The sequence below is a fragment of the Coregonus lavaretus genome (genome assembly GCF_964263955.1).
Source record: "Coregonus lavaretus genome assembly, chromosome: 5".
Classification (NCBI taxonomy): domain Eukaryota; kingdom Metazoa; phylum Chordata; class Actinopteri; order Salmoniformes; family Salmonidae; genus Coregonus; species Coregonus lavaretus.
Genome location: NC_139992.1, coordinates 39,929,484 through 39,952,060, shown reverse-complemented (window position 1 = coordinate 39,952,060; position 22,577 = coordinate 39,929,484). Strand labels below are relative to the sequence as shown.

At 44.6% G+C, this 22,577-nt stretch overlaps 2 protein-coding genes and 1 long non-coding RNA gene across 3 annotated transcripts in view; 2 read left to right on the top strand and 1 right to left on the bottom strand.

Annotated features, from left to right (window-relative positions):
- Positions 1 to 145: 145 nt before the first annotated feature.
- On the top strand, positions 146 to 6,955 carry LOC311128733 (protein Wnt-16-like; the record flags this gene model as incomplete). Its single annotated transcript, XM_084160979.1, has 4 exons — positions 146 to 240; positions 385 to 611; positions 2,632 to 2,921; positions 6,491 to 6,955. 4 exons carry the CDS (start codon positions 146 to 148, stop codon positions 6,953 to 6,955), a joined length of 1,077 nt encoding a protein of 358 aa, XP_084017105.1.
- A 4,073-nt stretch (positions 6,956 to 11,028) lies between these two features.
- Positions 11,029 to 12,305, bottom strand: LOC311129423. Its single transcript, XR_014613275.1, has 3 exons — positions 12,198 to 12,305; positions 11,774 to 11,836; positions 11,029 to 11,092 (listed from the first exon to the last, which is right to left on the bottom strand). It is a non-coding gene; the product is annotated as an uncharacterized lncRNA (long non-coding RNA).
- A 2,372-nt stretch (positions 12,306 to 14,677) lies between these two features.
- Positions 14,678 to 22,577, top strand: part of LOC311129024 (stabilin-2-like) — a gene marked incomplete at its 5' end in the record, with an annotated part of 34,461 nt that continues 26,561 nt past the window's right edge. Inside the window, 8 exons of the mRNA XM_084161273.1 lie at positions 14,678 to 14,764; positions 15,887 to 16,014; positions 16,294 to 16,412; positions 19,546 to 19,631; positions 21,510 to 21,576; positions 21,739 to 21,834; positions 22,030 to 22,152; positions 22,270 to 22,466. Of these exons, the coding sequence (XP_084017399.1) occupies positions 14,678 to 14,764; positions 15,887 to 16,014; positions 16,294 to 16,412; positions 19,546 to 19,631; positions 21,510 to 21,576; positions 21,739 to 21,834; positions 22,030 to 22,152; positions 22,270 to 22,466 (903 nt within the window). The remainder of the gene's footprint in view (positions 14,765 to 15,886; positions 16,015 to 16,293; positions 16,413 to 19,545; positions 19,632 to 21,509; positions 21,577 to 21,738; positions 21,835 to 22,029; positions 22,153 to 22,269; positions 22,467 to 22,577) is intronic.

Genomic DNA, 22,577 nt, shown 5'->3' with positions numbered 1-22,577 from the left:
ATAACCACCGATTGAGGATTATTTCTGTTAGGGTTCTATGCTGCGGGGCTAGCATGAGACAGAGCCCAGCACGGATCCAGCGCTCCATGGACATACCCTTCCCCAGTGCCCGGGAGGCCAGTCGGCTTCTGTAAATGAGGTGGCCATGGAGAGAAGAAGCGGCTGTGGAGTACATCAGATCTGCTTTCTGTTTCTCTTACTGTTTTCACTGTATCCTGTCTGCTGTCGAGCCAGTTGGATGTAAGTATATTTCATTGCTTGTGATTAAGCTTAGCTTTTTGTCAAATTGCAAATTTTTCTTTACGCATAGAATGCGATTACGTTTGGGGATGAAAGTGGTTTAGAAAGTAACGTATTGTCTCCGCTGCATACCTTGTGTTTCAGGTGGTTGGGAATAACGTCCGTGGGAGTAGCGGAGAAGCTGGGCTGCGCCAATCTCCCGTTGACGCACAAGCAGAAGGACCTGTGCAAGAGAAAGCCCCATCTCCTGCCCAGTATAAAGGACGGCGCGCGCATCGGCATCGCGGAGTGCCAGACGCAGTTCATGCACGAGCGGTGGAACTGTTCGACCACCAAAGAGCTCTCTGTGTTCGGCTACGAGCTAACCAGTGGTAAAGACAGGCGGTTTAAATACTAGTTTTAATAGACATAAAACAATAGGGTGCTTTGTGCCCTGCTGGCATAAATTCGTGTGCACTTTTCTGGCCTATTGATAATGTTCTTTTTGATTGGGTTTAATTTGGAAAATTAGACTATATTTTGGGTGCATCTATTATAGTGTTTATAGTCCATATTCCGATATGTATTATGTGTGCCCACATAATTGAGTATTTCACCGTTTTAGGCAACTGCTGTATAAAAACAGTTCCTCAATTGTCTTTCTGTTTGATAGTGCGCCAGAAAGAGGCAAGTCTTCCATTTTCCATAACTCTTTACTCGTGGTCGGTTTGGTTTGAGTCATGAAAATGTTTCATGTTGGCCAGGAAGGGAAGGTGATTTGATTTGCTGACTCGAGCAGCTGTATCCCCTATGGGGCGCACATCTGCTTCGGTTTAACCGTCCCAACACACCACTTATCCACGGTCAAGTGTTGTCTTTGAACAGAGAACCCCTGCTCCCCTCTTGTCCTAAACCAGCCGGGATTATCCTAATTAGGAGATTCATGGTCGACATGTAACATAAGAACACAGTTTCTTTGTTTTAGAGATTCCGTTCCAGAAATCTGTCTCCATGCAGATTCCGAAGATTGTTTAGCTATCAACATTTTATTTTCACATGAAACTCATTCTTCCAAATTCCTCTCTATCCTTGTTGCACCCTGTCACATGCCATCTATCAACTTTCTTCTCTCAACCCAGACGAAATAAATCGGAGAAAAAACGGACCATATAGTTTATGTTGATTTAGGCCTATTGCATGATACAATGGGATGGTAATACATGGATTTAGCCTATGTCCAGACTCGTACAATCAACTGTAAAAATGTATACCCTGCTCTTTGACCACATATGTATTTTCTTCGTATTCTAAAAGCGGGAACTTGATCTAATCGGACTCGGAGACAATGTTCATATTGAGTTAGGGTGCAGCAAATTTTCCTTTTTGATAAAGTTTGACAATATAATGCAGCACGGATAACCTAAATAACCGCAATTGTCATTTGTTTTAATAATCAAACCTTCAAAGTGCCAAACTCAAATTTGAAGTGGTGATTTCTTGTTGTTCCATGGAGGAAAGGCTTTTCTTTCTACATTTACCCACACATAAATTACGCACAAACGTTGTGGATCAACTTGTGGCTTGGACCTCTGATTTCCGTTTGATCCTTGATTGACAGCAAAGTGTGGATAGACTATGCATGACCTTTAAACACTATGTCATTCTTAGGACCTGCACTCTCTGAATAGTTACACTTGATGTCGGCAGGTGCCAGTATGCTTCTGTTCTATCCATAAGATTCTGCATATTTTAGAGTTTTGTCTAACAAGCACATTCCATAAGCTATATACATTAGTAGGCTACCCCCTTACACATTCACTTGGGTTTACATTTTTTCAGCCTTCGTTCATTACAGGACATAATCTAATGTGTCTGTCCGGTGTTCAGCTTTCCAGATGGTCTTACCAGTAACTGTGATACCAGTTTGATCCATGCTACACTGTTACCAACATCATACTAACATGTTCTAAGTCTCTCTCTCTCTCTATCTCTCTCTTTCGCTCTCGTGTTGTAGTAGTGAGCCAGTGCTTGTCTGTCCTCACTGAGGGTCTACTGTGGCCGCTAACCTGTGAAGTGCAACCCAACGCCCCCCTCACACAGGGCAGGACAGTTCCCATGGGGCTATGTGTCTGCTGAACTCACATCTCACTTGTATCCCTCCAGAGCTAAGGTGTATTATACGACTACAGTGGATGGAAGGTATATGGCTATCTAGGCCTGAGCTACTGAGATACACAGAAGTTCTAAGGCTAGAATTGTGCCATTTTCCTCTGTCTGAAGTGTTATTGGCTGAAAGGTGTGACAGTGGGATCTTTTCGGAATCCACCCATTGCAAGCTTTAGAGGTACTGTTACACAATAATCCATGCGTACCTTTGCCCTTCTAACAACCTCTTTTCATTGACTCTGACAGGGACCAAGGAGACAGCGTTTATCTACGCGGTGATGGCGGCGGGGCTGGTCCAGGCAGTGACGCGCTCCTGCAGCGCGGGCAACATGACGGAGTGCGGCTGTGACACAAGCCTGCAGGGCACAGGCTCGCCCAGCGAAGGGTGGCACTGGGGCGGCTGCTCAGACCATATCCAGTACGGTACCTGGTTCAGCAGGAAGTTCATAGATAATGCAGTGAAGAATATGTCCTCAGCCAGGGGAGGGGATACACTGCTCACCATGAACCAGCACAACAGTGAAGCCGGGAGACAGGTGAGACGCAACACACACAGACCCAACACACACAGACCCAACACACACAGACCCAACACACACATACACTCATTGAGGGCGAAGAACACTCACAGAGCATGTAGAACACATACACACACACACACACACACACACAGTGTACAGAACAAAAACAGCACAATAATGAAGTCAGATGTTAGATTAGACACAATACACCACAGAACAAAACACACACACACACACAACCGAGAGAGACAGTCTTTTTTTAGTGAACACAGTTGTTGAGGGTACTCTGGAGAGTATGTAAAAGCTGAATAGGGCTCATGGGAGCCATAACTCTAGTAATCAAGACTCTAGCAGGTGTAGGGTTCATTGTGTCTGAACGAATGGCTGATATGACAGTACTAATCTAGCACCGTGAAAGGAATCCTAGCTATTATAGTTCTGGGTTTGGTTCACCATATGGGGTTGGAGAGGAGTGAGGACCAAATCATCCAGTGGTTAATAGAATTTATCACACACTGTTAAAAATACTCTCAGGAGATGTTCTAGGAAGTGTGTGTGTGTGTGTGTGTGTGTGTTAGAGAGAGCGGGAACGATATTTAGAGAAAAGCAGAAAGATTGGAGGAAACAGAATAGAGGGAAGGGAGAACAAGAAGGTCAGTGTGAGAGGGTGATGCTCAGACAGGACAGAAGGAGAGAGGGGGAAGAAAGTGTGTGACATCCTCTCTAATATGAGTTAATGGGTGAGGCGTGACAGCGTGACTAATGTATGTTCACAGCCATTCAAGTAGACACAAGGCCATCTAAATTGTAGCAACGGTCATCAAAATTGTTAAAAGGTTTTCAAACCAATTCTAATAAATGCAACAGTTGGACAATGGATGAAGATACTCCAAACGTTTTGAAATTGTATAATCCATCGGATATTGACTTAATTATAGCACATAAAACATTTTACTGGCACGGACAAATAATGAATGGAGTTCAGAGATTTTGGTGGGAGATTTAGGTGTAGGCCACTCAGGAACATTCAATGTTGTCTTGGTAAGTAACTCCAGTGTATATTTGGCCTTGCGTTTTAGGTTATTGTCCTGCTGAAAGGTGGATTTGTCTACCAGCGTCTGTTGGAAAGCAAACTGAACCAGGTTTTCCTCTAGGACCTTGCCTGTGCTTAGCTCTATTCCTTTTCTTTCTATCCTAAAAAACTCCTTAGTCCTTGCTGATGAAAAGCATACCCATAACATGATGCAGCCACCACCATGCTTGAAAATATGAAGAGTGGTACTCAGTGATGTGTTGTGTTGGATTTGCCCCAAACATAATGCTTTGTATTCCGGACAAAAAGTTCATTTCTTTGCCACATTTTTTGCAGTATTACTTTAGTGCCTTATTGCAAACAGGATGCATGTTTTGGAGTATTTTTAGTCTGTACAGGCTTCCTTCTTTTCACTCTGTCAATTAAGTTAGTATTGTGGAGTAACTACAATGTTGTTGATCCATCCTCAGTTTTCTCCTATCACAGCCATTTAACTCTGTAACTGGTTTAAAATCACCATTGGCCTCATGGTGAAATCCCTGTGTGGTTTCCTTCCTCTCCGTCAACTGAGTTAGGAAGACGCCTGTATCTTTGTAGTGACTGGGTGTATTGATATACCATCCAAAGTGTAATTCATAACTTCACCATGCTCAAAGGGATATTCAATGTGAGCTTTAATTATATATATTTTTATCTACCAATAGGTGCCCTTCTTTGCAAGGCATTGGAAAACATCCCTTGTCTTTGTCGTTGAATCTGTGCTTGAAATTAACTGCTTGATTGAGGGACCTTGCAGATAATTGTATGTGTGGGGCACAGAGATGGGGTAGTCATTCAAAAATGATGTTGAACACCATTATTGTCAATGCAACTTATTATCTGACATTTTGACTCCCGAAGTTATTTAGGCTTGCCATAACAAAGAGGTTGAATACTTATTGACTATGAATTTGTAAAATGATAGGGTATTGTGTGACAAAAAAATCTCTATTTAATCTATTTAAAATTCAGGCTGTAACACAACAAAATGTGGAAAAAGTTAAGGGGTGTGAATACTTTCTGAAGGCACTGTATAATTTTTTTTATTCTATCAGGTATTTATTTTAAATCTATTTTGTCTTAAAAGAAAGAAAATTATAGGTGCCTCATTTGCATAAATACACAGGCTGTGTATATATGAATAAATTAACATAACGGGGTGGAGTAGGGCTGCAACTACCCAACACTTTCTCTGTCTAACCCTGCGCTGTCTAGACTGCCTCATTAATTTCTGTGGTTGTTACATTCTCTTGCATAATTACCCTCGGATAAAAAAGTCAACAAATTGGCTCTAGATTACACCTATCTAAACGTACTTTACATTGTTTGCGACTGCGAGATCAGACATATCACTATCATCCAAGTAAATATATATATATATATATATATATATATATATAAAAGTGTTCATATTCGGGAGTTGCTTTCATTTCAGGGCATCTACTTTGTAAACATTTCAACTGTATTAAATGATAACTTTTTTTAATTACACAAAAAATGAACACCCATCAAAATAAAGTTGTCTTTCTTGTGATGTACGTGTTGAGACAATGCGTTAAATCCCAGACGAAGCTTTAGTGTTCTTATAAATTAGATTAAACGGTAAAACAATGTATTCCATTGAGCCCATTTCAGCCATTAGCGGGGTGTGTTTGACAGGTCATTACAAACATTTCCGTGGTCGTAACGCTAACGGAAAAAAAACGTCAGGCACAACCAAGAGTATGAAGGAGTCGCAGGAGTAAAATGAAAGCAATTAATCCAGCAAGATTTAAGTGACAAGTGGATTTTGCATCCCTCAAACATAGGAAATAGATATTTGAAAAATACAGATCCTCAGGTGGGCGTGGCATGCCCGTTACACACTTACTGGGTTCCTCTCTGATCAACTAGCCACTGTCAAGAGGAGAGGGCTTCACCACTGGAGAGGGATGTGGATACAATGGCAGCAGTGTATCTGTTTACTGTAACACACACTCTTGCTTGTGCATACTCATACACACAAAGACAGACAGACACACACACACACAACACACACACACACACACACAAACACACACACACACACACACACACACTGCTTTCCAACTAAACTGAACCAACAGGGAAGAGGGGGTGGGAGAAGAGGTGGAAAGGGGTGAAAGTGGTGGGCTCTTCTGGGGTCATCCAAAGACCACTGTAGAACCCTGGGGTTTGTGGTCATAGAAAATGTCTCCTCTATCTCTCAGTTTAAACTGTGAAGGACAGTGTAACTTTTGTTCCAGGGAGTCTATTCTGTCAGAGTTAGAAGTAGAATGCACAAACCTCAGGACTCATGTTACAGTCCCAGTTACAGTCCAAAATCCAGCATTCAGAACAATAGATCCAGCATTCAAAACGTTCCCACAGCGTTTGTGTAAACAAAAGGCAGTCTCTATCAAACAGAGTTCTGGTAGCTAGTCTGTCGTAACATTTACAGTGTTTTTTCTGTTGTAATTCCTAACACCATCTTCCCCATCTTTCCCCTTTTCAGGCTGTCGCCAAGACAATGGCCACCGACTGCCGTTGCCACGGCGTGTCGGGCTCGTGCGCCGTCAAGACATGCTGGCGCACCATGGCGTCGTTCGAGCGCGTGGGCAACTTCCTGAAGGAGCGCTATGAGGGAAGCGTGCAGGTGCTGGACCGCTCCAATAGGAAGGTGAGGAGGAAGGAGAAGGACCAGCGTCGCGTGCCCATCGGGAAGGAAGAACTTATCTTCCTCAACAAGTCTCCTAACTACTGTCTGGAGGACCGGCGCTGGGTCGTGGCGGGCACTAGAGGGCGCCGGTGTAACCGCACCTCGGCCGGCTCCGACGGGTGTAACCTGCTCTGCTGCGGTCGAGGGTATAATACACACGTGGTTCGCCACGTAGAGAGGTGCGAGTGTAAGTTTGTGTGGTGTTGTTATGTGAGGTGTCAGAAGTGTGAGAGCATGAACGACATGCACACCTGTAAATAGGGAGAGGGAGGCAGGTGATGGCACACACACACACACACACACACACACACACACACACACACACACACACACACACACACACACACCGTCCCCAATGAGAGACTAAAAGACTCCCCCATCATTCCTCTCTCCCATGGACAAGGGGGGCGCAGCATCAACAACCCTCCATCTCAACCCTCAGGAAGACAGTATTTATACACCGCACCATCAGAGGTGGACAAAGACAGTGGAAAATAGTTGATTTTGATTGGCTTATCAGGGCCCAGCCTTGTAGGAGGCTATCCAATGGGACAGGAGTTCCACAGTGTTTCAGAGGCTTGAGCATCCACATACTCTGATTACCAAACATGGACATCTCCACAATTTACTCAGAGGAGGAGAAATGAGCCACAAAACTTGGACTCAATGATAAAAACAAACTGAACTTTGATGAAAGTTAAAACGTCACTCTTCAAGTCATCAAATGGACTTAGTGAATGTTGTCTAAGAGGAGAACAAAGGGACGATGACTCAGTCCTGCAGCGCAGCAACAGCTTTAGAGGACTGTAGAGTAGATGCAGGAAACAAACAGTGTCAGTACATTTCCAGATCAGAACGAAGTCTCATATAGACAACAATCCCTGTAGACAGTACAGGGATTGGGCAACCGTCAGAGGTTGCCATCTTTTGTATAATTCCTATGACTCTGTTACAGGCTAGGGAGTAAGGACAGATCCTGCTTCCACCCATGGCTTTATGGTGATTGATGGTGGATAGATTAGGCTTATTCTTGTTGGAAAGGTCGAGAGAAGCAGGCTTGCAGTATCAATGCATAGAAATAAGTATTGAAATAATCATTCAAATGCTTTGTATTTTTGGAATAAACTGTTAATGATTCAAAAAATATATATGATACCATGACATTTTTATTTGAGAAATTTTGGAAAGATTTCTTGAAACCTAAAATATATATATTTTTACTATTCAGATTGCGAAATTCAGAGCAGATTAAAGCTACAGGTGCTTTGATTGAGAATATGTCAAATTACGTAGTATTTTTGTAAATTGTTTACATTTTGTAAATATTAAATTATGCTGTATCACACGATGAGATTGTCTTAAAGATTCAAGCCCATCCAAAGCTCTCAGACATACAGTTTGTGTTTGTCAAAGTTAGTTTTCTGTTTGTCGTCATTGTATTACTAAGCTCCTTTGTTGTCCTTTTCCTGTCCAATCCACTTTTTCTCTTTCCTGTGTTTGTGTGTGTCTTGTTGGATCCAAAACCAGCTATAAATGAAGGAATGGAGCAGTTTGGTCTCATTAGACCCACTGGCAGCAGGACCGTGGAGATGCTTGAGTTGGTTTCTGAGCATTCCTCTTGCTGTCTCTAAGAATTTAAACCTCTTCCGTCTCTTCCTCTCTCCTTTCTTTTCCTCTCTCACTCTCTTTCCATTTTCAGTCTCTCTATTCCTTTACCTCTGTCCACCTCTCTCGCTCTTGCTTTCATGCTCTTTTTCACTCTTTCTCTCTCTCTCTCTCCTGAATGAGAGGCTGTGCTATGTGAGAAGTGGCGATGCTATGCTAAATACCGCGAGTGCTTTCTCTTAAAGAGCCTTTAAAAGGCTAACGATACTGACCCTTCAATTTCCCTTAAGCTTCCAGCACTATGACTTACTGGTGAGAGGATAGGGGGAAACCCAGACCTAAAGAAGGTGGGAAGAGACGGAGGAGAGGAGAGCGGTTGATGTTTCATTCATGTTTTTGTTTTCAGAGGACTGCTTTCAGGAATCAGGTGCTCCAGTTACATTCCGAGAATTAACAAAATAAATGGAGGATTACTTATGTCTTATTTCTGGCCGTCCCTTTTCAGTTAAATTAGTCCATAAAGTGAGATACTAAGGACATAATTACATTTTAGCAGACGCTCTTATCCAGAGAAACTTACAATAGTCCGTGTATACATTTTTGTACTGGTCCCCCATGGGAATTGAACCCACATCCCCGGCATTGAAAGCACCATGCTCTTCCAACTGAGCCACACGGGCCCACATGAGGGACCATAATATCCTGTATTAAAGTTATTTGGCTCTTTTGAAATTATTTTTCATTGATCTAATCTGTTTCTGAACTTCTCAGTCTGAATCGTCTCCTTGTGTGTCTATGCCTCAGTCAAAATTACAACATTTTCATAGTGTAGGTCAACACTCATTCCTTTCTCATATCTTGGCCATGCTCCTCTCATTCTCTGTCCACAAGACCAAAATAAATCTTTACCTCTTACGTTTAACTCAATAAATATATCCCCCCCCCCCCTCCAACTTTTAAAATAAACACTTTAAATTAATCCAGACTATTCATGGATAACTTCTTTTGATTCATCTGTAGTCTCCCTTGAAGCCTGTGGCCGACTGTAGTTTGACGCATGAGGAGGAGGAACATAGCACACGTTTGACTTCTAGTGAGTTTATTTTAACAGGACAGAGGGAAACACAAACTGGGCCTTGTAAGATGTCACTCTCATCAAACAGATGAAGACCAGGGGCGTATTCATTATGCCAATTCTGTTGCAAAACGTTTTTTAAATGTAAGCAAACGGAACGAAACAGGGATGGACCTACCTGAATTTGTCTGATAGAAACTCTAAACGGTTTCTGTAATGAATACACCCAATGTTTCTAAAATGGAGGGCTTTGCCACATAATCTAGAACCCATGTAAACACATTCAGAGAAACAGACTGCCAGTCTGATCCACTACACAGTCTAATCCACTACACATTGTGGCCTTGAGGGTCCGTTTATATATATGATAGAATGAAAAACAGTGTGAATATGGATGGATACTGTTCTGGGTTGATTCAACAGGAGATCCACAGCTGAAAACAATGCCTATTCCAGTCATTCAACCCCAGACTAGTTTTTCTCAGTGTTATTTCTTAGCCAATCACAGAGGGGGTGAGGATTTGCGTCAAAGGCGCTATGAGAGCCCCGACAGCATAGTAATATCTGCTTAATAAAACACATTGGGACCCAGTGAAAACCCAGTGACACTGACTTTTGTTTGAAGCTGATGTGCTCCATCCATGCCCACAGAGTTGGACGCATTCATTAGTGGACCATAAGTTATGTTTTGTCTCTGTTTGGATTCGATATATATTTTTTCATGTTTTCCATGGGCATTACTTGTGCATCCAAGCATAAAAACATAGTAGACTGAGCCAAGTTTTATGTTCTTTTCAGACTGTGTCTTTCCTCAACTGTGTGTTCTCATGTGTCCGGAATCTCACAGGGCTGTCTATGGCAACCCCTGCCAGTCGGCATGGGTTCAACCCTTAGGAGTTTGGCTGGACAGAGCATTCTTGGTGCCAGTGCCCTCTAACCCTAAGGCAGGCATCCAGAGCATACATCACCACACTTAAGATTCTCAACAAAACACTCACTCTTCCCTCTCCTCGACTTTCGACTTGATTCCTCTTTCTGCCTAATGAGTGGTATCCCCTATCTGACTTTATTTCAAGCTCTCTCTCTCTCTCTCTCTCTCTCTCTCTCTCTCTCTCTCTCTCTCTCTCTCTCTCTCTCTCTCTCTCTCTCTCTCTCTCTCTCTTCGACTCCTTCTCCGTATTTCTTCCAGATATATCTCACTCACTATCTTTCTTATTATAATATGAGCAGCAGTGGAGGCTGGTGGGAGGAGCTATAGGAGGATGGGCGCATTGTAATGGCTGGAATGGAATACATGGAATGGAGTTAAAAATGTGGTTTCCATATGTTTGATGTGTTAGATACCATTCCATTAATTCCATTCCAGCCATTTCAATGAGCCCGTCCTCCTATAGCTCCTTCCACCAGCCTCCACTGATGAGCAGTGCATTTATAGCCAACCATTTCAACAGGTCCTTACAGAACTGCTCTCATTCTGTACTCTTTGCTGTCCTCTTGAGTTCAAATGCAGGCATTGCATGATAATGTAGTTTACATAGAGACAAACCTGCTAGAGAAAATGAATGAACATGCACCCAGATTTCCCAGCCGCAATCCACTAAGTCAAATAAGAAATCCTCTTTTTTATGTTGCTATGTAATCCAGAAACCACTAATCCTGCATTGGCGATGATAGATGCTCTTATTGGGATGTCTAATCAGGAAGTAATCTCAGCAAATCTGGTGACAAAGGAGAAGGACAGAGTGTTTTCTTAGAGCCTTCAGAAATACTTTTTTAGCCTTGACCTTTGCAGGCGCTGAGAGCCAGATGACATACATGGATAAAACCTTATGGGTTGAAGGGGTTGGAAGGAGGTTAGGGGTCACACAAGCTTACCATTTCCTGAAACGACCGGAAGCTTATCATTTGTTTGCCATCAAATTTAATTAAAATAGTATCTGTATAGGCTTATCTGCACAGCAGATGTCCAAGACACGTCAAGTAATAATACTGTAGCACTTTAAAACTATGTTTGGCTTCCACTAGCTTTAGTGTATCTCTGTTCCAATGGAGATTGAACAATGGTTCAGTCCACGATGATAGGTACAGATGTAGGATCTTAATTTGATCACCCTGTTGCAGGAGAACTTTCCTGCAATGCAGGAAATGTAAAATGTGTTGTGTTAAAATATTTTCAAAGGCTTCTGAAGTTTGTAACTTCCACTTGGAAATTTCAGACTTGATTTTCCCTTTACGATGTATCAACCCTTACAAAAATGTCAGCTATTTATAATCCACATAATAATTCACATTTCCTGTTGCTGCAGGATCATTCCTGCTGTAGCAAACTGGCTCAAATGAAGATCCTACATCTGTATTAGTGTTGGCAGAATGACTCCACAACGTCTGTAGCTAATTACCATTGTACCGGTGTCATCTGTATCGGCAAAGACACGGGGGACGTAGTGGCCACAGGACAGGAGCTATAGAGCATAATCACGGAATTGAAGGAGACAGACAGAGAGAGAGAGAGAGCGAGGGAGATAGAGAAGAGAGTGATGGGACTGTGGTAAAAGAGGTGGTGAACTGCCATTTCAGAATTGAAGCTAAGATCTACAAAGGAAAAATTGGTGGAAGTTGAAGCCTAGTGTTCTAACTTTGGATAATTACCATGAATTTGCCATGAAAGTGCTTTACCAGTCTTATCCAAATGTACTATTTACTGTACTTGGATGGCCCCTTTGTGGGGAGAGTAACTGCACCTCAAAATACACCCTTTACCCTTTACACCCTGACCCCTGACCCCTAACCTATAACCCCTGACAAGGAAATTCAGTCCATTACCTGTGTTGGTCTGGAAGTAGATGACAGGGTTGTGTATGGAACTTGGCCAGGTAGGTGGGCAGTATGGCCAGGTAGGTGGGCAGTATGGCCAGGTATGTGGGCAGTATGGCCAGGTATGTGGGCAGTATGGCCAGGTAGGTGGGCAGTATGGCCAGGTAGGTGGGCAGTATGGCCAGGAGAGGAGGGATGAGGAGGTGTGGGGCTGAGACCTCCACCATGGCCAGGCAGAAGTAGGCCAGCCAGCAGAGGAAAAAGGCCCCGATCATGGCTAGGATCTACCGCCCTGCTGCTCCATGCTATGGTTCAGCTGAAACAACACATACAGGTACATACTGGCATACACACACCTCTCCCCCCACCTAGTACCCTCCTCATGGTACTGAGTACGTTACTGTAAAAGTAGACTATAACCACAGAGGGAAGTAGGAAGCAGAAGACCATGCAGGGTACCAGGAAGCTGTAGTTGCCCCAGATGTCCAAGACATGTCAAGTAATAATACTGTAGCACTTTAAAACTATGTTTGGCGTCCACTAGCTTTAGTGTATCTCTGTTCCAGTGGAGATTGGAGCTCCAGCCCAGTAGAGGGGCCAGGGCCAAGGGCAGGCAGGCCAGCCATGGGCACATGACTGCTCATGCACCAGCAGGGTGAGTGTCCACAGAGATACCAGACCTTATGGTGTTTAAAGGAGGTAATCAAATGTTGTCAAAACATGTAAAACCAGAAAACGGTTGTACATCCCTTTAACATATGTCTCAACCAATCTCTTTATTAGCTCCATTTAATTGAGGGACACTAACAGGTGACTAACAGGTGACTGGTTGTGGTCAACAAACCTGAAAACAATTAACACCTAAAACAATGATCTAATCGGACAGCCAATACAAATAGCATCAAAAACGACTCACCAATGTAACTGACTGCAAAGACTTGGAAGAGACAGAACCCGTAATTGGTCACTGTAGCAACAGTGGAGCTGTAGGAGGTCGGAGACGGCCAGGCGGAGGATGATGATGTTCATGGGGATGAACAGGACGTGTGGGTTCCTCATCAACATGACTGTGACCAGGAGGTTGTTGGAGACATGAGGAAGGAGAGGATGCTGAAGCCCTCCCGAGGGAAGACTGTGAACACTGCCAAGATGATGGGCACTGTACCCTCTGCCAAAGCTGTGCCACCCTCTGCCAATGGTATGCATTGGCCCAAACCCCAGTCCAAGCGTAGATCAGCCAGGGCTGTGCTGTTGCTGTCTATCTCAACCACAACCACAACCGTAACCTCTGAGCTCCCACCTCAAGATATTCTGAGGATCTACCTCTCCCCTCTCACCTGAGTGGCCCCTCTATGCAAATGGAATTATCCCGTCATGTTCTGGCATGATTAGCGTGATTCCGTACTTTGTGGAGAGGCTGGATGAGGAATGAAGGTGACATACATGGTAATCCCTGCTCTTTGGGCCATTTGCCAAATGAAGCTGATATGATCAGTGGGATTAAACACCATTGGTGTTGATTGGATTATATGAGTAGTCAACACTGTAACACTGTATGTTAGTTAATTCATGTTTTTGGTATTTGGAAGATTTCCTGTGTTGTATGATTCCATCTGTATGTTGATGCTTCAGCGTAAACAAGGGATGAACCACACCCTCAACCCTTTCACAATGCATTGCACTGCTTTGGTAACACTTATATGAGTGTGTGCGTGCATGTACGTGTGTGTGTGTTAGGTCAGTAATGCCACTCAGCATAAAGCATGTCATCCTGACCTCTTCTTGGAAAACGCTGGGTCTGAAAGTCATGACGGGACAGAATGTTGTCAGGAAGAGTGCAGATGGGACAGGAGAGGGTGAATCTTATTTACAGTCCAGGATATCCTGCCATTCTCCTTCCCTCCAACACCACTGTTTGAAGACAAGACCAGACCTAACCCCCCCTTCCAACTGCTGACAGATGCTAGAGTATAGACGGATGAAGGGATTGTGTGTGTGTGTGTGTGTGTGTGGGTGTGTGTGTGTGTGCCGGGGGGATTGTGTGTGTGTGTGAGGGGGGGATTGTGTGTGTGTGCCTGTGTGTGTGTCTGTATGTCTGTGCGTATTCGTGTGTGAGCGCGTGTGTTATGTGTGTGTGTGTGTGTGTGTGTTTGCATGGACAGTATGACCATGCATATTTGTATATGTGCTCGTGTGTGGAGTGTATGAATGCAGGTGACCCGCTCTGGTACTATTGGCACAGGAAAGAGTGGAGTTGAGGGGAGGGGAGGGGGAGAGAGGAGGGGGGTTGTTGAAAAGTCAGATGGGCTAAGTGAGTGGTCACAGTCCACTGACGAGCCTCAGAGAGGGAAGGAGAGAGAGAGCAAAAAAGAGTGACTCCAAGTGACAGGGAGTGGGTCAGAGAGGTAGAGAGAGGGAGCAACAGGGGCACAGCAAGTGATACTAAGAGAGAGAGAGAGAGAGAGAGAGAAGGAGAGAGATCCAGAGGTATGGAGCCTGTGACCGAACCACTGCTGCTCATGTTGCTACTTCTGAGGTTAGACCACTACACTACCTCCACTGCTGCTGCCGCCAAGGTGAGTCCCACATTTACCGCACACACGTGAGTGCATTCGCCATTTGGACACACCGTCACACTCTCATTGGTATCTAGAACTATGGAAGCACTGCCACGAGTGGTCAGGGAGCAGTGGGCATTGGACACACAATACAAATCCAATCAAAAATGTATTGGTCACATACACATATTTAGCAGATGTTATTGTGGGTGTAGTGAAATGCTTGTGATCCTAGCTCCAACAGTGCAGTAGTATCTAACAATTCAGCAGTAGTATCTAACAATTCAGCAGTAGTATCTAACAATTCAGCTTGACTTGTTTGGCCTTGTTTTGTTGCTGACTGTTTTGGAAATGTTAAAGTGTTGTTGTGTGGTTTGGGGATTTTGGATGGTATATTGTATTATGACTTTGTGCTGTGTTTCAGGGGTTGGCTCTATGTGGTTTTGAAACATAACTAGCATGTTTTGTGCGTGTCATGTCTGAGCTTTGTGGTTTCTCTGAGTAGCGCCCGGGTACTGTTGCATGCTGGGTAGATGAGATCAGATGATGCCGGTCCCAGCAGAAGTAATTAAACAAAATCTTCCTGTTTACCCAACGTCTGTGCAAAGTAAACAAATACTCTAAAATAAGCTTTGATGATGCCAACACACTGTGTGTACCCAGGAGTACACTACTGCCAAAGACCAAGCTATTCATCATGCACAAACACAGTTTTCTCTGTAGGGGGCTTGGGTGTTGGGTTATATGGTGGTGGTTTATTCCATAGTTATGTTATTTTAGTATGATGAAAGGCAGGCAGGAAATAATAGTCTGACCTCTCTCAACTGTTTTAAGAACTGTGGAAAATTCCATTGATATGAGTGGATAAGAGGATCGGTGAGGGCTCTGTAGGGCATTGGCTTCAACATTCAGTTATGAACATGGGGATGCGGCCCTGGTAAATTCATCAGGTAACTCAGGAACCGTTATGTGAGTTTATGACTTATAACACACAGTGGGAAGTTAACTGAGATAAGAAAAGTGTTTCAGTACACTGTTGTGTGTGGTTATTTGTGTGTTCCTCAGTCCACAACGACACACAGCACGAGGTCTGTGTGGGTGTGTCTTACAATAACCGCTCTTCTCCCTCCACCACAGCAGAACCGGTGTGACAGGACAACCCTGGTGATGACCAAGACAGAGTGCCACTCCTGTAGCATCAGTTTCAACGTGGGCTGTCCAGCAGGCTACAACAAGAAGATCCCCGGGAAGGGCAACCCGGACTGCAAGTGAGTGGGCAAGGGGGTAAGGGAGGGGGAGATGAAGAAGAGGAAAGGAGGGTGGAAGAGGGATAGGAGAGAGGTGAAGTGGAATATGGGGGGAGAAGGGGACAGAAGAGGGAAGGGAGTGAAGGAGAAATGGAATAGACAAAGGAGACATCTAAGTCATATCTCATGTCTCTGCTTGACATAAGACAAAACCAGATGTTGTACAGAGCATTGTGACTACTGTAGTACTATATCCTACACCAGGTATCTCCCAGTAATATGTAATCTCTCTCTCTGTAGGTACCGTGTGAGTCCCATGGCCAGTCTGGTGCTGTCCATCAAGGGCTGTTCTCATGAGTGTTACAAGCAGGTAGATGAGCCCCGGTGCTGTCCAGGGTACTGGGGACCAGACTGCATCGGTGAGTAAAACATTACATTTACATTTACATTTACGTCATTTAGCAGACGCTCTTATCCAGAGCGACTTACAAATTGGTGCATTCACCTTATAGCCAGTGGGACAACCACTTTACAAATTGTGAGTAGTGTTGAGTAGTGTTGGAGGAGAGCGAGAGAGAAAAGGATACAAAGTAGTGGTCGGAGACATGGAGGGGAGTTGCAGTGAGATTAGTAGAAGAACAGCATCTAGTAAAGATGAGGTCAAGCGTATTGCCTGCCTTGTGAGTAGGGGGGATGGTGAGAGGGTGAGGTCAAAAGAGGAGAGGAGTGGAAAGAAGGAGGCAGAGAGAAATGAGTCAAAGGTAGACGTAGGGAGGTTGAAATCCCCCAGAACTGTGAGGGGTGAGCCATCCTCAGGAAAGGAACTTATCAAGGCGTCAAGCTCATTGATGAACTCTCCAAGGGAACCTGGAGGGCGATAGATGACAAGGATATTAAGCTTACATGGGCTAGTGACTGTGACAGCATGGAATTCAAATGAGGAGATAGACAGATGGGTCAGGGGAAAAATAGAGAATGTCCATTTGGGAGAGATGAGGATTCCTGTGCCACCACCCCGCTGACCAGATGCTCTCGGAGTATGCGAGAACACATGGTCAGACGAGCAGAGAGCAGTAGGAGTAGCAGTGTTTTCAGTGGTAATCCATGTTTCCGTCAGTGCCAAGAAGTTGAGGGACTGGAGGGTAGCATAGGCTGAGATTAACTCTGCCTTGTTGGCAGCAGAACGGCAGTTCCAGAGGCTGCCTGAGACCTGGAACTCCACGTGGGTGGTGCGTGCAGGGACCACCAGGTTAGAGAGGCAGCAGCCACGCGGTGTGAGGCGTTTGTATAGCCTGTGCGGAGAGGAGAGAACAGGGATAGGCAGAGGCATAGTTGACAGGCTGCAGAAAATGGCTACAATAATGCAAAGGAGATCGGAATGAAATGAACTAAACATCTGGGAAAGGAGAGAGCGGGGCCTCCCTCGCCACAACACCCAAATATAACTCTCCCAACGTCCACCTCAGAAACTATAATTGTTGTAAACTACAGCGGTTCAATGTTTTCTAGGAATATACTAACTTAGTTTATTCAGCTAGCTAACTAGGTACAGTATTCTTCCGTGAAAATCGTCCAGGGCACCTAGTCATAAGACGCCACAGCCAGCTAGCATGCCGGACTCCAACAACACGGTTTAGCACCAATACTCGGCCACAACAAACCACCAGTGTGTCAACACGCCAAGCAGATCGTTCGTGTCCGTGTCTAACGTTGTGTGTTAGTCCCGACAGCTTGAGCGAGTCCGTCGTCAACTTATTCAGCCAGTTAGTTAGCTAGAATAGTTAGCATACTAGCTAGCCATTGCTTTCAGACAAAGAAGAAACCCCTCCTTTCACAGCACGAACACACAGAGAGAGCAAAACTAACGTTAACTAGTCACCCATGTCCCGAATTCCTTGAACGACTCTAGCTACCAATATGTAAAAATAAAACACAAATGTAGGTTATGACTTACCCCTAGCAGCTACTGTTAGCTAGCCAAGTGCAAAGCTAGCCACTGAATTGACTCAGCCAGTTCGAGCATCACAATGCATCACAATGCATCCAATACTGTAATCACTCACTGCTGCTCATCAATGAGTCACCAAGCCGCATTGATGAGGAAAGCAACACAAGATGAAAAGGCAAACCATTTTGGGGGTGGTAACATCATTTCTGAAATCCCTATTTAACCACAGATGCTCCCTTTTCAAAGGCTTGCTTTGAAACATTGAGTTGAAACTGTTCAGAGGGTTCTCGTATTGCTCATGTTTTGGTGGTTCTGTGGGGACTCTGAGGGAATGTTTTGATAGAAAGAGTTCAGACATGTACTTGACTGCTACAGCCACTAAATCCCAGTGCTGAGTGCTGTGTGACAAAAAAACAGAAGGAAAGTGCTCGCATCCCTCCTAAGAGAGGAAGAGTGGAAAGAAAGTGCCCTGTTTCTGAAAGAAATAGCTACAGGGGAACAAATGCACAGAACACAAAGCCGTCCAAAGTAGGAAAGTGTGTCAGAAGTGTCCTGTGCGCACAGGCAGGCCAGGACGACGCACATTGTGAGCCAAGTGTCTGTACTGGGTGCAGGATGCAGGTTAGGCCTTTCGGAGCAGGGGACTCGCACACTTCCTTCCTCCCAATTAGGGCTCATCGTCAGCGGGCCCCTGTCTTCCAGGAATGTGCTGACACCCGGAGAGCACTGAGTCCAGGCTTCCTCTCTCTATCTCTTTCGTTCCTGTCATAGACCCCTCTTATCCCCCCTCCCTCTCTCTCTCTCTCTCTCTCTCTCTCCCTCTCTCTCTCTCTCTCTCTCTCTCTCTCTCTCTCTCTCTCTCTCTCTCTCTCTCTCTCTCTCTCTCTCTCTCTCTCTCTCTCTCTCTCTCTCTCTCTCTCTCTCTCTCTCTCTCTCTCTCTCTCTCTCTCTCTCTCTCTCTCTCTCTCTCTCTCTCCCTGTATGTCGACTGAATTACTCTCATCACTTGTTGTGCAACAATGTTACCTTTTAGGTACAACATACCCACATTAGAAGGTTATCATTCATTAAAGTAAACATTGGGGAAACATTGAATGATATTATTACAATTGAGTGACATCTGCTCAGAAATGGTGAGTGAGTGAGAATCTGCTGACGAGAACAACTGCCTTCCTAGAGTCTGCTGATTGTAAGGAGACCCTTGGCAACACCCTGTGAATGCTTGTGTGTACATTGTGTGTGTATCTTGAGGGAAGGAAGGCGATGAGTGATGTTGGGTCATACTGATAAGAGAGGCACACAGGAGAGAGTAAAAAGGAAAGAGAAGGAGAGAGAATGAGGAGAGGAGTAGAGGAAGTGGAGATGGGGTGAAGAGGTGATGGGGTCTTTAAGTGAAGTGTAACACGTCTGCTTACTCAGATCCCTGGAGACACAGCTGTCATAGCATTACATCCAGGCTATTGTCAAGTCACGTGCTCTCCTGGACATTGGAACAATACATTACTGAAGCCCATTCGGTTTCCAATCACTGTTTCATTGAGATTGGTTGTCCATCTTTCTGTTGATATGAGACTGATGTGAATGGTACTGTCTTCCTGTCACAGAGTGCCCAGAGGACGCATTGAGACCCTGTAGTAATAATGGAGTGTGTTCTGAAGGCATGGGTGGCAACGGGACCTGCAGCTGTAAGGTACTGGATGATGATGCAGAGACACACACATACAGTGGGGAAAAAAAGTATTTAGTCAGCCACCAATTGTGCAAGTTCTCCCACTTAAAAAGATGAGAGAGGCCTGTAATTTTCATCATAGGTACACATCAACTATGACAGACAAATTGAGGAAAAAAATCCAGAAAATCACATTGTAGGATGTTTTATGAATTTATTTGCAAATTGTGGTGGAAAATAAGTATTTGGTCACCTACAAACAAGCAAGAGTTCTGGCTCTCACAGACCTGTAACTTCTTCTTTAAGAGGCTCCTCTGTCCTCCACTCGTTACCTGTATTAATGGCACCTGTTTGAACTTGTTATCAGTATAAAAGACACCTGTCCACAACCTCAAACAGTCACACTCCAAACTCCACTATGGCCAAGACCAAAGAGCTGTCAAAGGACACCAGAAACAAAATTGTAGACCTGCACCAGGCTGGGAAGACTGAATCTGCAATAGGTAAGCAGCTTGGTTTGAAGAAATCAACTGTGGGAGCAATTATTAGGAAATGGAAGACATACAAGACCACTGATAATCTCCCTCGATCTGGGGCTCCACGCAAGATCTCACCCCGTGGGGTCAAAATGATCACAAGAACGGTGAGCAAAAATCCCAGAACCACACGGGGGGACCTAGTGAATGACCTGCAGAGAGCTGGGACCAAAGTAACAAAGCCTACCATCAGTAACACACTACGCCGCCAGGGACTCAAATCCTGCAGTGCCAGACGTGTCCCCCTGCTTAAGCCAGTACGTGTCCAGGCCCGTCTGAAGTTTGCTAGAGTGCATTTGGATGATCCAGAGGAGGATTGGGAGATTGTCATATGGTCAGATGAAACCAAAATATAACTTTTTGGTAAAAACTCAACTGGAGGACAAAGAATGCTGAGTTGCATCCAAAGAACACCATACCTACTGTGAAGCATGGGGGTGGAAACATCATGCTTTGGGGCTGTTTTTCTGCAAAGGGACCAGGACGACTGATCCGTGTAAAGGAAAGAATGAATGGGGCCATGTATTGTGAGATTTTGAGTGAAAACCTCCTTCCATCAGCAAGGGCATTGAAGATGAAACGTGGCTGGGTCTTTCAGCATGACAATGATCCCAAACACACCGCCCGGGCAACAAAGGAGTGGCTTCGTAAGAAGCATTTCAAGGTCCTGGAGTGGCCTAGCCAGTCTCCAGATCTCAACCCCATAGAAAATCTTTGGAGGGAGTTGAAAGTCCGTGTTGCCCAGCGACAGCCCCAAAACATCACTGCTCTAGAGGAGATCTGCATGGAGGAATGGGCCAAAATACCAGCAACAGTGTGTGAAAACCTTGTGAAGACTTACAGAAAACGTTTGACCTGTGTCATTGCCAACAAAGGGTATATAACAAAGTATTGAGAAACTTTAGTTATTGACCAAATACTTATTTTCCACCATTATTTGCAAATAAATTCATTAAAAATCCTACAATGTGATTTTCTGGATTTTTTTTCCTCATTTTGTCTGTCATAGTTGACGTGTACCTATGATGAAAATTACAGGCCTCTCTCATCTTTTTAAGTGGGAGAACTTGCACAATTGGTGGCTGACTAAATACTTTTTTTCCCCACTGTATATGCAAGTAAACACACATGTGCACACATACACGCACACACACACACATGCACGCACACACACACACACACACACACTCACACACACACACACACACACACACACACACACACACACATACATACATACATACATACATACATACATACATACATACATACATACATACATACAAACATACAAACATACATACATACACATGCACACACACACAAACACAGAATGGTCCATCACTGTGTTTGTCTTCCTCAGCCTGGCTTCGTGGGAACTGCGTGTGAAGACTGTGCAGATAATCTTTACGGCTCAACCTGTAGTTCTGGTAACCAACTCGGTCCCATTCTTTAAGATTAAGATTCTTTATCTACCCCATTTTGTGACTGCCCCATGCACCTAGAGATACAGTCCATGTTGGTGCCATTTGTAATATCAACCTGTTTCTCTCTCTCTTCATCCCATCATTCTCCACTCCCCGGTCCATCAGCCTGCACTTGTGTACATGGCCTGTGTAATGCTGGTATCCACGGTGACGGGATATGCACCTGCTTCTCTGGGTATAAAGGGCCAAAATGTGATCTGGGTAAGAGAACCAGTGGTCTTGCATGCTTATGACAGGTCTTACAATGTGTTAGAACTGTATCATAATGCATTATACCTGTCGTGTGCTGCAGCATTAACTCCCTGATCTATAGCCTACCTGTGTGTATTCATCCAACGATAACTTGCTCACACCTTAATAACAGCACGTGTATCTGTCATCTCTGTCATCTCTCAGAGCTGCCGGAGTGCTCTTCTCTGCTTTGTCCACAGAACACTCGCTGTATGCAGGGCGCACTTGATGGGTCACTACGCTGTCAATGTCTACCTGGCTACCAAACCTCTGGAGATCAATGCATATGTGAGTGACAGCATGGCTGTGTTCCTATTCTCTGTAATGGGGCCTTATGGCCTTCCAGCTACTAACGGCCTGGTACTAAGTGAGTTATGTAATAGTTTGATGTGTCTCCTCTCACAGCCATAAACCCGTGCCTGCAGCAGGTGTGCCACAGCCATGCCACCTGTGCCCACGTGGGGCCCAACAAGCACTCATGTACCTGTGCCCAGGGCTACAGCGGGGACGGGCACGTGTGTGTTCCCATAGACCCCTGTCAAACACACCTGGGGGGCTGCTCTGATGACACTGCTCGCTGCGTGTACGATGGGCCAGGGAAGGTGTGTGTGTGCGTGCATGTGTGCTTTTCCCCCAACCTTTTCCTAACCCACATTTGAAATTAATTGATAATGCAAGTAAAATATAACATTTTATTGCTTCAATTGGTGATA